The sequence below is a fragment of the Neophocaena asiaeorientalis genome, unplaced genomic scaffold, assembly GCF_003031525.2.
Source record: "Neophocaena asiaeorientalis asiaeorientalis breed wild unplaced genomic scaffold, Neophocaena_asiaeorientalis_V1.1 scaffold253, whole genome shotgun sequence".
Taxonomy (NCBI): Eukaryota; Metazoa; Chordata; class Mammalia; order Artiodactyla; family Phocoenidae; genus Neophocaena; species Neophocaena asiaeorientalis.
In genome coordinates this window covers 5,137,272-5,151,520 of record NW_020174553.1, presented here as the reverse complement: position 1 = coordinate 5,151,520, position 14,249 = coordinate 5,137,272, and the positions used below count along the sequence as shown (strand labels likewise).

At 35.5% G+C, this 14,249-nt stretch overlaps 1 protein-coding gene across 7 annotated transcripts in view; it reads right to left on the bottom strand.

Annotated features, from left to right (window-relative positions):
- The window catches only part of DOP1A (DOP1 leucine zipper like protein A), an 82,802-nt gene extending 70,126 nt beyond the window's left edge, over positions 1-12,676 (bottom strand). For all 7 annotated transcript variants that reach the window (XR_003004860.1, XR_003004861.1, XM_024757415.1 and 4 more), the window contains exons 1-4: positions 12,472-12,676; positions 9,415-9,596; positions 2,916-3,086; positions 463-652 (exon numbers count right to left, since the gene is read on the bottom strand). Coding sequence is in view for 5 of the 7 variants with exons in the window: in XM_024757415.1 (XP_024613183.1) it covers positions 463-652; positions 2,916-3,086; positions 9,415-9,596; positions 12,472-12,609 (681 nt within the window). In the remaining 2 variants the exon portion in view is untranslated. The remainder of the gene's footprint in view (positions 1-462; positions 653-2,915; positions 3,087-9,414; positions 9,597-12,471) is intronic.
- Positions 12,677-14,249: the final 1,573 nt, after the last annotated feature.

Below are 14,249 nucleotides of genomic sequence, written 5' to 3'. Positions count from 1 at the left end.
CAAACAATGTGATTTTTTTCAACTATCTTTCACTATCTGCTTTAGTAATACATCATTTTGCATAAATCCCATACAGAATCTGGCTATCACTTTGTCTAAAATCTGTCTTTCCTATAAAGAAATCTATGATCCAACAGAAGGTACACTTCGGGATAATATAATGAATGTGGCTATGTTAACAATGGTCTAATCAGTTAGCAAGATGGTAATAAAGACCATTTATTTGCTTGAATAACAGATAATAAAGATAACATATAAATAACAATTCCTTTTCCATGAAAAAAACTTTGCAGGTTTTCAAAAAAATAATTAGCGACTATTTTGGTCTTTAAGTTTCCTTGATGAAAAATGTAAGCTCCATGAAAACAGGAACTTCATTCATGGCACGATTCTCAATATCTGGAATTTTGTGTCTGGCTATAAAGAAGTATGAGTTAAATGAGCAACCACATGTATACCTACCATTAGCTCAATATCACTGCCAATTATATAAAGCTGATCTTCCATGGAAAGCTTCCTGTTCAAATGGGCGAGAACATACGTGATTCCAGGTAAACGCACAGCAGGACTGGTTAGAAGGCTACCCCAGAGGGCACTGTAGAATGCCGACTGGTCCACTGCAGTAGCAACCTTTTCCAATAATGTGTTTGTTCTGAGGTACAAAATAAAGTGGTTGAAAAAGGGAAATATTTAGTTTCACGATGTTAAACACAAATCATTATCCTCTCCCAGAATGTATGAAAGCATCCCTGCCATAGTCATGTGTTCCATAGGTGGGAAGAAGCATACACGTCAGAGTCAGAGAACTGGGGTGTAAGTCCTGGCTCTCCCAATTACTAGCTGTGTAATCTGGGGAAATCACTTAGTCTTTCTTCAGTTCAGTTTCCTCAACCGTAAAATGAAGATAACAAAAACACCACCGCAAGTCCCATCTGCCTCAGTGGGTTGTTAAACACATACATTACAGTTAATAATAATCCTATAGCAGAATATATCTTCTGTTGATTTTCTACAAAATTTTAAAGGTTATTTCTAAATATTTCCTTCTCTTTGAAATCACATTATGTAATTCACTATTTCAATGAATTATCCTATGACAAAATCAGAGATGCATTATTGCTCTATTAAGAACTGCATTTAAAGAATAATTACCTTTCATTTGTTTTAAACATAAGATAAACAATGCAATACACAAAAATTATTACATTGCTGTGTAGCAGATTCAGAATCAAGAGAATCTGATGACGAGTTCTACTTCCTATGTGATTTAATACTAACACTGTAATCCCTTCTAGCCTCAATTTAACTACGCATTAAAAGAACATGTTTTCATATCATTTTATAGAACTTGTGTGAAATAACTGGCAAAACATATTGCTATGGTCTGAATGTTTATGTCCCCTGAAAATTTATACATTAAAACCCTGATCCCCTAAAGTGATGGTATTAGAATGTGGAACCTTTGGGAGGTGCTTAAGTCATGAGGGTAGAGCTCTCATGAATGAGATTAGTGTTCTTATGAAAGAAATACCAACAGAGCTCCAAAGTCCCTTCCAGTAGATGAGGATATAGGGAAAAGGCTCCAGCTATGAACCAGGCAGAAGGCTCTCACCAGAGCATGGTCATGTTGGCACCTTGATTTTGGACTCCCAGCCTCAAGAACTGTGAGAAATAAATTTCTGAACTTTTGCATTTCTGAATATTTCTAAATTTCTGAAAATAAATTTCTACCCAGTCTGTGATATTTTGTTACAACAGCCCAAAAGACTAAGGCACATAACAAGATTAAATCATAGAGATACCACAGTCATAAAGATCATTATTCAATTTCTACGTTAAATTTTTAATTATAACTAGCAGATTTATGAAATGGTATTCATTGTATGCTTCCCTTAGGAGAATTAATAAAACAATTTAAAACAAGACTGATTTATAAACTTAATAAAATAATCTCATATTGTGTTTCTAAACTTGTAAGCAAGTAAGTAAAAAAGTTAATAAAAGTAAATGATAAGTTTTGAGGACTAAAGTATTTTCTCTCAAAGTAGCTTATAAGAGTAATCCAATATTTTCAGGATTAGATTCTTACAGCATTATGGGAGCAGATGAAATACAATAAAAGAGTAGCTGGTCAATGCACTGGAATAAATTATTTAAATTTAAATCATTACATGTACTCGTAAAGAAAGTTTGGCATTTTCTTTTTCTGCCACCTTAATTCATAATTTCCTTTTTGGTAAGAATATCAGTAACAGAGATATTAAAGATACTTAACGTTACCCTGCATTGTCTACCACTATTAACTTCCAAAGAAATGATAGGCTCCAAAACAGATCAAATCATTTTCTTTGAAGAGTTAAAATATCAAGAGTATCATGTCAATAGGTTGGTGCTAGGCTATTTTCCACCATTAACAATTTAAAAATTGATGGTACATGGCCCAATTTCCCATTCATTTTATTAATTTAAATGTCCTATCTATTGTACTATTATTTTAAATTATGGGTCACAAATTTTTGAGTGATTTTTATGTGCTAGGCACTAGACTAAGCGATATTGAAATATTATAGTAACACAATGAAATAGGTTATGCTTTTTTATACATGAGAAAACTCAATAAAGTTCAGAAATGTTGAAAAAGCTTTCCTAAGCTCACACAGTGTCTGTCAAACTAGGATTTGAACCCAGTCCATCTACCTTCCAGGTCTGTGCTCTTATTACTCAGCTAAATTTTCAGTGTGATACACAAACTAGACACACTACAATAATTTTTTTGCTATAAAAATCTTCAGGTGATATACTGAAGTGTCAAGAATAATTAGTTTTTGTGATGCTAATATTATTGATTTAAGGATGCTTGCTGACAAATCCATGACTTTGATTACTTAGCTGCAGCAATAACAGTACTATCTTACCTCTCATAGTACTCTGACCCTTCTTCTAAGCCAGGAAGAATACCAGTTAACAATCCTTGTAGACCAGGCTTCAGTGTTTTACCCAAAGGCAGATAATATATCTCATACAAACTTAGCAATGTTGGTTTCACCGACATGGCAGCATTTGCAAGAAGAGGAAATAGTCCAGAACTGTTTTATAAAAATAAAAGTGGGGGATAAAATAACTATAAAATATTAATTCATATGTACCAACATGTGTGTATAAATCTTTTTAAAATGAAATAATGTTATACTGCTCAGCTTAAAATGGTACCCTGTATAGTGATGCCTTCTATATCCATTAAACCAACCTAGGTCTCTCACCTGAGCTTCATACTCATAAACCCAGTGGCCACCTAGCTGTTTCACAAGGCCTTCAAATTTCACAATTCATAAACAGAGTCCCCTCTCTCCCCCTGCCCCAAATCCTGATCCTTCCCCTGTAATTTCCATTTCAAAATATGGCATCAGCATCCATCTGGTTGACCAAAGGCTATACATCTTAGAGTGACCCTTGACCCTTTTAAAAAAATTTACTTTAAATCGGAATCAATTACCAAGTTTTCTCTCCAAGCCATTCTCCTAGATATTTTTTGAATATAATAAATTCTCTCCATCTCCATCAGATAGCTCCTTAGAAGAGACCACCAAGATATCTCAATCATCATGTCTTACCAAGTACTGCTTCAGGATAGCCCTGAAGCAGCTGTTCTCAATAAAACCTTCCACTGGTTTCCTGCTGCCTTTAAGATATAGTCTAAATGCTTAATGTGGCTTTTAACATCTTGCTACTACATACTTCTATAGAGACCATGTATGCTCACCAATATCACTCCTGCACCCTCTGCTCCAGCTACACTGAAGAATTCCTCTCAAGTTCATTTTAGAACTTTCCACACCCTCGTTAGCGAGCAGGCCTTTGCACATGCTGCTCTGAAAGATACAATTCCTGCTCCCTTACTCACAACCTCCTTGTTGTCTGGATGATTCCTAGGACTCAGGAACTCAGCCTAAGCTGTTTCCTTGAGGAGACTGTCTCCTAATTAGACTAGGTTAGGCTCCCTATTTGATGTTCCCATAGAACCTAACACTTATTCTAATAAGTAATTCTGTTCTTACTAACAGTAAGTAATTCTACTGCTGTGATAATAATAAGTAATGCTAGGGACTTCCCTGGAGGTCCAGTGGTTAAGACTCTGCGCTTCCACTGCAGGGGGCAAGGGTCCGATCCCTGGTCGGGGAACTAAGATCTCGCATGCCACACGGTGCAGCCAAAAAAAAAAAAAGTAATGCTATTCCTTGCAGCAGCAGAAGGAAACATCAACAAAGTAAAAAGACAACCTACAGAACGGGAAAAAAATTTGCAAACCACGTATCTGATAAAGGGTTAGTATCTAAAACACATAAAGAACTTGTACAACTCAATAGCCAACAAACAAATAACCTAATTACAAAATGGGCAAAGGACCTGAATAGACTTTTCTCCAAAGAAGATACATGAATGGTCAACAGGTACATGAAAAGATGCTCAACGTCACTAGTCAACAGGGAAATGCATATTAAAACCACAGTGAGATAACATCTCATGCCTGGCAGAAGGGCCATCATCAAAAAGACAAGATATAACAAATGCTGGTGTGGATGTGGAGACAAGGGAACCCCTGTGCACTGCTGGAGGGGCTGCAAATTGGTACGGTCACTATAGAAAACAGTATGGAGATTCCTCAAAAAATTAAAAATTCCACTTCTGGGAATATATTCAAAGGTAAAAAAAACCACTAACTCAGAAAGAATCCCCATGTTCATAGCAGCATTATTTACAATAGCCAAGACATGGAAACAACCTAGGTGTCCACTGATGGATGAATAAAGAAGTTGTGTGTATGTGTATACACACACACACACAATGGAATATTATTCAGCCATAAAAATGAGGAAATCCTACCATTTGCAACCACATGGATGGATCTTTAAGGTAGTATACTGAGATAAGTCAGACAGAAAAAGACATACCGTATGATCTCACTTATAGGTAGAATCTTAAAACAAACCAAACCAAAACAAAAAAACACCCAAACTCATAGAAAAAGAGATCAAATTTGTGGTTACAAGAGCCAATGGTAGAGGGAGGGGGAATTAGAAGAAGGCGGTCAAAAGGCACCACCTTCCAGTAAGATAATTGAGTACTAAGAATGTAATGTAAAACATGGTGACTACAGTTAACACTGCTATATGATATACAGGAAAGTTGTAACAGTAAATCCCAAGAGTGCTCATCGTAAGGAGAAATTTTTTTTCCTTTATTCTTTTCTTCTTTCTTTTCTTTTTATTGTATCTATATGAAAAGATGATGTTAGCTGAACCTATTGTGGTAATCATTTCACAGTATATATAAATCAAACCATCATGCTGTACACCTTAAACTTACACAGTGAGGAATGTCAATTATTTACCAATAAAACTGGGGGAAAAAAAGAGTAATTCTAATAGATAATTCTGTAATATCAGAAAGCAAGAGACCATGACTCTCTTTTTATTTCTGTATCCTAAATCCTTAACACCAAGTCCTGCACTTGCAAAGTGCTTAACAAATGAATTAAGAGTCTGTCTTGCTCCTACTCTATACAGAAAACAGAGGTCATCTAGTGGGAATTCCCTCAACTCGCCATTTTCCTGCCTTCAATTTTAGGTAGTACAGTGTGACTTAAAGCTACAGTAGTAACCTCTTCAAAGCTACCTTGCCCCAGGGCCCAATGTCTCCTTTTGCCAGGGCCCTGCTTTATCTACCATCCTTTTTCTTTCCCCTAATTTCTTTCTTCCTCCACTGACAATTGTACTTAAATCTTTCCTATGACTCTAAAAGGAGAACAAATTACAACAACAAAATCCCCAAACCTTTATCTTAACTACCTCCTGGCTTGAAGCTGCCTTCCTACTTCAACTTTTGGGGGAAAAAAAAAAAAAGCACTTCTCCCAATTTATCACCTCCCATCTGATCTTCAATCACGACACTTCTACCTGCTCTACTGAAGCTGTTCTCCATACTGTCACCAATGTCTACTAATCGCCAGATTTGATGGTCTATTTTCAGTCCCTACTGTTTCATGTGCCAGTAATATTTGATACTATTAACCACAACTTTCTCTTGAAATTCTTTCCTCTTTTGGCTTCAGGTGAGCTGTCTCCTGGTACATTTTCTATCTCTGGTTCTTCGTGTTCCTTTTCAATGACTACTTTCCTCCACCTGCTCTTTAAATAATATGACTCCTAAGTATTCACAGAATGGTCTCATTCCTTTACCCTCCTTATTATTCACAACGTACTGGGTGATCTCAATCATTCTCTTGGCTTCAACTGCCACCGGAATACTAAATAACTGCTGTAAAATCTCTCTAGCCTGAAGTCTGGGTTTGTATTATCAAAAGTTTACTTTACATATCCATTTAATATTTTACGCTGCTCAAACTACATGTCTAGCCTTCTTAGTAACACTTCTGTGTACTGTATCATATTAAAAAAAATAAGTTTGAAGACACAATATGGTATTTTTTCATATAATAGGTTATAGAACTTTAAAAGTATTTGTATTTATGTAAAGCATAAACCTTGAGATTAACTTACTTAATAAAAAATAAAAAGTCCAACATTAATATAAACTTTAGTTTTTAAATTAGCTATACTTCTAAAAAATACACAATAACAATTTTACTCCATAAGGTATGTGTATATAAGAATGTCTGCCATATTTAGACATGGTATTCTAGAATTAATTTATTATTCTTATATAGCATATTGCTAATAAAATTAGATACACTGCAACTTCGTAAAACAGCTGTTTCTTAAAGTAAACTTTCTGTTATTTAAGAGTTTAAAAAGTAGCAGGCATGAGTTATATAAGAAAAGTCTTGCCTTAAGAAAGGAATCTATCAGTTATTACATGTAACTGAGCAATTTTCAGTTTTTTATTAAAAAGTGCTGTTCCTTGGAATATAGTGTTTATTATTAGTATTAAAAATACCTATTACTGACTTTAGGTTCTATTTTTAAAACATCCACGCAGGATTTAAAGAAAGAGAAAACACATACACAGTAAAGTAGATCAATGAAGTTAAAAGTTTGTTTTTAAAAAGACTAACAAAATTGATAAACTCATGACAAGACTAACCAGAGTAAAAAAGGATGTCTGCATCGCCAATGTCATGAATGATAGAGGAAAATTGGATATGCACATGCAAAAGAACGAAATTAGACCCCTATCTTACATCACTTACAAAAGTTAACTCCAAATGGATTAAAGACTTAAATATAAGGCCTGAAACCATAAAATATAGAGGAAAACATAGAGAAAAGCTCCCTGACACTGGCCTCGGCAATGATTTTTTTGGATAAGAAACCTAAAGCAAAGGCAACAAAAGCAAAAATAAACAAGTGTGACTACATCAAACTAAAATGGAAGAGAGGATAAGATATGGGGAAGCCAGAATGAGAAGTTCTAACATATGTTTAATCATAGTTCCAAAAAAGGAAGAGAGAATACATGGAGTAAAGTCAATTTAAAGAGACTCCAGAATTGATGAAAGGTATTGATTTACAGATTTTAAAATCCCAACCAGGATAAAGAAAAAGATATCTACCTCTAAATACATCACAGTAAAACTGCAGAGTACTAATGACAAAGATGTAGAAGTAAATACGCAGACTTCTATGAGCTGATATTTGATCAGAGACCTGGATTAAAGCATTACAGGGTGAGGAAAACAAAGAAAATGAGGAAGAATAAGCAGAGACCTATGTTGTCAGAATGGAGTAAACTGGGTAGAAAGTGATAGGAGTTAAGAGGTCACTGACACAGACTGGGCCAAAGTACATAAAGCCTTAAAAGCCATAGTAAGGGCTTTGAATTCTATTTTTAAGCGACAGGAGGAAGTCAATGGAGGTTTTTAACAGAGGAATGACATTACCTATTCAATGTACTAAAAAGTTTACTCTGATACTATGTGGAGAAAAGGGTGTAAGAGAATAAGAACAGATGTTATATGAATATTCGGAGGCCAGTAACAAAGACCAGGCTAGAGATAATGCTTACTTAGTGTGGATGCTGCCAGCAAGCGTAGAGAGAGGTAGATGTATTTGGAACATGGAACAATAGCTAACATTTATTGAGGACTTATTACATGCTGTACATTGTTCTAAGCACTTTATATATATTAACTCTTAATTCTGTTAACAATACTATGAAATTGATCATCTTATTCCCATTTTTGCAGATGAGAATACATACAGAGAGAGGTGAAGAAAATGGCTCACGATCACAGAGCCAGTTAGCTGTAAATATGAATTGTCTGACTCCACTGCCTCTGCTCTTAACCACCATGAGATAGAACTCTTAGCGACAGAATGTTCATGAGAGGAAGGAGAATATGGGCAAAGAAAACAAGATGTCAAGTGTAAGTCTGAGATTTCAGGTGTAAATGGATGGATGGTGGTGCCATTTACTGAGCTTTAGTGCACTGCAGATGGCCAGGTTTATGGGAGAAGGTGAGGTTAGTTTGGAGCAGGTTGAGCTTCAGTTGCCTTTAAAGATCCACACTGAGGTGGCGAGAAAGCCAGGAGTTTAAAGCAGAAGTCAGCACTAGTGATACCAAGTTGGGAGTCTGCACATAAAAGATAAATCATGGCTTGGATAAGCATGCCCAAGGAGAGAATATAAAGTGAAAACATTAGGTACAGGACTAAGCAAGCCTTAAGGAACTCCATATGTAGAGTTTAGGGAAAGGAGAAAAGGTTGGTAAAGGAGATTGAGAAAGTAACAAAACTGGAGAATGCAGTATAACAGAAGGCAAGAGAAAAAGACTATTTTAAGTAGAGAATGGTCAACTATGTTGAAAGGTGCTAAGAGATCAAGGTATCTATTTTTTCTCAGGGTAGTTCTCTAGCTTAAAAACATAGAATGCACTGTAGTCTCAACAATTTTGAAAAAAAATAAACTTTTCAAAAATGACATCTGAGAAGGAAAAAATTCTTGTATTAAGAAATATTAGGGACTTCCCTGGTAGTCCAGTGGGTAAGATTCCACGTTCCCAATGCAGGGGGCCTGGGTTTGATCCCTGGTCAGGGAACTAGATCCCACATGCATGCTGCAACTAAGAGTCTGCATGCCACTACTAAGAAGTCCGCATGCTACAACTAAGAGTACGCATGCTGCAACTAAAAGATCCTGAATGCCGCCATGAAGATCCCGCATGCTGCTACTAAGGCCTGGCACAGCCAAAATAAATAAATAAATAAATAAATCTTAAAAAAGAAAGAAAGAAATACTGTAAATTTTTCTGAAGTATTTATTTATCAAAATATTTAAGACTGACATCTGAAAACTTTCATCAAGGACTTTTCAATTTTTACCTTTTACTGCAAAAAGCATAAAATAGCTAAAAATACTTTTTACTTACATGCAAATAGACAGTAAAATTATTCTCACCTATATAAAAAAAGATCTTTGGCAAGTCGCTTAGGTCCAATGATTTTGAAGATAATTTCATATGTTTCAAGTGCCTTCCGATGAACTCCACCTGGTAATGCTGGATGTAGACATTGAGCTAGGCGTTTGCCTATGGTCAGCTTTTTGGGTACCACTTGGTACTTTGCATTATTTTGTAAAACCTTGAAGAAAACATTTTAATTCAGTTGAGAAAAATATTACATTTTACTTTATTTCCATTTTCTAGCATAGTATTACCAAAAACCCTTATAGGACTTCTTTACACTCTGAAAAACTTATAGAGGATGTCAAAAAAATTTTGTTTTTGTCAGTTACATCTGTCAATACTGGATTTAAAATTAAAACTGAGGATTTAAAAATATTTATTAATTTGTTAAAAAAAAAACTCATTACGTGTTAACAGAAATAACATTTTTATGAAAAATAACAATACTTTCCAAAACAAATTTGTTCAGAAGAAAGGCACCGTTTCAGATGTCTGCAAATCTTTAATGTCAGTCAGCCTTCAACCTATTTTTGATACACTGTTTGAAATACATGAAGAGAATCGAACCTCAACATAGATACTTTGTTGGAAGAGGAACAACCACTGCTGTACTATATCATATTATAGCAAGTAATTCTAGTCCTAACAAGGACATACATGAGATTATAATTGCCCATTTGCTTTTACTAATCTCCCAATTGGGCCAAATACATGTTGCTGTATTTATTCAGCCACTACATTTCTTTAGAGATGATGGTCAAGGCAGAATTTATAGAAGAAGATGCTATCTCACAAATCACTCAAAGGAGATTATTTAAGTGATAAAAGACTTACAAATGCAGTTCTTCAGAGTATTATGGCAAAATGCTGATAGAATACTAGAAAATGAACACTCAGAATGAATACAGTATAATAGACTGGAACTGGAATTTAGATGAAACACAAAAGAAGTCCTTTATTTTAAAAAATAAAGAACTGAGGTTAAAATATATAAAATGAATGATCTGCCAAAGGCAGTACAGAAGAGAAGCACTAGATTTTCCATTTCATAAAAAAAGCGGAGGGTCTGAGGTCCACTTAGATATAACGTTTTCAATGTTCTTCCCACTACAAGCCTTCAATCCGGTTTTAAATTGGATGTAACGAATGTAAATAAAATTAGACCTATGAATGCAAAGCAAATCAAGGGTACAACACTAATAAGACTCCAACTACAAAATATTTTTATTTTTTGAAAGTAGCTGCCTTCCATTTCTAGAATATTACTTTGCATTTTGGATGCAGGAGCAAAGAATCAATATTTACATATATTTTAAAGAAAAGTATAATTATTACCAGAAGCACTTCTGTAGAAGGAAACTTAATGAGGTGTAACACAAAATGCCTCAATAAAGAAAATCTACTGATACCAAAATTTTTTTTTTTTTAAAGTAAAATATAGCATTATTTTCTAAAAGCACTTGAGTTAGAAAACTTGTATAAATGAGGTATAATAATTTAGTATATTAATAAATAAAATTTTATACTAAAACATATTTAGACTATCTTCAACAAATTTATATCTATATAACCCTTGCCTTGTTTCACCATGATTTTAGGTAAGTTTCACCAATGCCTTGTATATCCTATGTTATATTATCTGGATACAGTGAAATCTGTTTTCATGAATACTGATTAAGTATAAAAAACTAGGGGCGTCCCTGGTGGCACAGTGGTTGAGAGTCCGCCTGCCGATGCAGGGGACACGGGTCCATGCCCCGGTCTGGGAAGATCCCACATGCCGCGGAGCGGCTGGGCCCGTGAGCCATGGCCGCTGAGCTTGCGCGTCCGGAGCCTGTGCTCCACAACGGGAGAGGCCATAACAGTGAGAGGCCCGTGTACCCAAAAAAAAAAAAAAAAAAAGTATAAAAAACTAATTATGTACTTAATTAGGCAAATTAATTTCCACAATTTAATGAACTGCTTTTACACGTAGTTCCTAATAAATCTTCAGAAAGAGACCCTTCAGGACAAAAAAGAACCTAACTACCTTTAAACAAACTCATATTTTTGGATGCAATTTCTTGGGGATATTGTAAAAGTTTTGAGAATTTATCAAACCTCAAATGACAAATGTTAGAAGTTAACATGTCAAACAGAAGTTTGTGTACCTAATTTTAAGATAAATCCTTGGCATTGGAAATGAAGGCTTTTTTTTTTAAGATATCAGGGTAATTATCTATAGTATGAGGTTGAAAACTAGTGTTCTTGGTATGTATTTTAAGACAAATTTCTTTCCTAATAATCGTATGCTAAACCGTTTGATGTTAAAATAGTTACCGGAAGAGCTCGCCCTTCATATCTGCTCCCCTAGTCCCCTTAATATTTAGTAGCATTTGTATTCAATAACAGATATTAAAAACAAACCCCCAAAGCCCCCAAAATAAAAACTATGTGTGTGAAGTGAGAAAACTTTGATCTAAGTTAAAAAAAAAAAAAGGGGTCAAAATTTAAAGCTACAAGTTGATCAGTGATGCCACCACAATAACATTGGGTAACAACCAGACGTGTGAAGAAGGATCATTCAAGGCCAAGCTCCAAGGCCGAAGCAACAGCTTGTCACTTCTGTAAAAAGTACTGACTATAACTAAGAACTGCCTGGACATAAAATGTTTTCTTAATGCTACATACCATTTGGAAAGGACACAGCAGTTACTGCTTTCCACATGCAATTTTTCATTTTGCTGCTAGGAACTCCAGAACCATATCTGATGCTCATTTACAGGAACTTATTAACCTTCATGGTTAGCATATTTGCTTCCTAGACTTGTGTTTATAGGTAATAAAGGAATAACTATATTTTTCAAGTACTGTTGTGGTTTTGGCCTCAAAAAAAAAAAAGTCTGACTATATAGGCATGCAACTCATGAAGTAAAATAGCAGAGTCAAAAGTAATTGAGGTTTAGCTATGTTTTTAAATTCTTTACTTCAAGGTTGAGAGAAATTCAGTAAATACAGATGCAGATTTCCGATTTTTACTCCATTTTATAAAATGAGTAAGACAGACATACCTTATTAAGTTTTCCAAGTGCCGATATCAAATCTGCCCATTCACTGGAGTATTCAAAATTCTTTAGTGCTTTATCAATTGCAGCTACATAGTTTCTGTATTTGGAGTCACTCAATAACTCCAGCTCTTCTGTGTTCATCCTCCCACAGCGTCCCACTAGAGGCAAATTCCAAAGTCATGTAAAATCATCACCTACAAAAAAAGTCTGCAGGAGGAACCAAAGTTACAAAGTAAAGTATTAAAATGGGTTCAGAATTAATGGCTAACTTTTAAATGTTCCTTGAGTTAGGAGTGATCAAAACTTCAGTCAGCTAGTACGCAGGTTCACGGAAGTATTCAAAGACAGCTTCAAAGATAAATACTCATGTGTTGCTTTCTAGGAACTGGAAAAATGGCTGTGAGGACTTAGGGATTTATAAAGGAGGAAATATTCCTGTACTTATTTCATTTTAGGAATCATGTTATTTCTTTGTCATATTTGCTGATATAACATTCTGATACATACTCCTCTACTTTGTTTTGATCCTAAAATGCACTGACTGGTTATATTAGAAACATCAAGGGCATTAAAACAATAACAACAGCAACAATAGGAAAAAGAAAAAGAAATGAATGACTTGGAGATCATCTAATTTTATTAAGTGATAATGGGCATATAGTATAAAAGAACATAAGCTGTTTGGAATTAATAAAACTTTTAATAAAACTGACGAGTATATGAGATAGTTTAAAATATGTCCACAAATTCTTTGATATTACTTTCAAAAAGCACTGCCTAATTCTCCAGCCCTGTGAGCTGGATTCTGGGACTCAATTCTAAAGAAAATAGTAAGGCAGAAGTGACCATTTGTAATGGCCAAGACTAGGTCATAAAAGCACTTCAGTTTCCTCCCTGCTCTCTCTCTTAGATCACTAGATCTGGGGAAAGCCAGCTGCCACATCACGAGGACACTTCAACAAACCTTATGGAGAGGTTTCTGTGGTAAGGAACCGAGGCTTTCTGCCAACAGCCACGTGAATGAGCCATCTTAGAAGCAGATTCTTCATCCCTAAGAAAGCCTTGATTTGACTGCAGTACCAACTGACATCTTGACTGATTTCATGAGAGATCCTGAGCCAGAACTACATAGCTAAGTCTCTCAAATTCATGACCTAGAGAAATTTTGTTGTTTTAGGCCACTGAGTTGGGGGGTAATTTGTTACACAGCAATAGAATAGATAACTAATGTGCAGTAGTAACAAGGAATCGAGGCTCAACTTAAAAATCAATGTGGGGACTTCACTGGTGGCACAGCGGTTAAGAATCCGCCTGCCAATGCAGGAGACACGGGTTTGATCCCTGGTCTGGGAAGATCCCACATGCCACAGAGCAACTAAGCCTGTGTGCCACAACTACTGAGCCTGCGCTCTAGAGCCTGCAAGCCACAACTACTGAGCCCGTGTGCCACAACTACTGAAGCCTGTGTGCCTAGAGCCCATGTTCCACAACAAGAGAAACCACCGCAATGAGAAGCCCGCACACCACAATGAAGAGTAGCCCCCATCGCCTCACCTAGAGAAAGCCCGTGTGCAGCGATGAAGACCCAACACAGCCATAAATAAATAAATAAATAAATGAATGAATAAATAAATAAATAAATAAATAATGTGGCCTCTCCACCTTTTTGGTGTCCTATCTGACTTTTAACTTTGCACCCTTCCCTAGAGCTGGGTTTGTGGATCTGCAGAAGGATCTAAGAACTAGCCAATACAATTAAATGAGGGTTAAAAAGTCTTTCA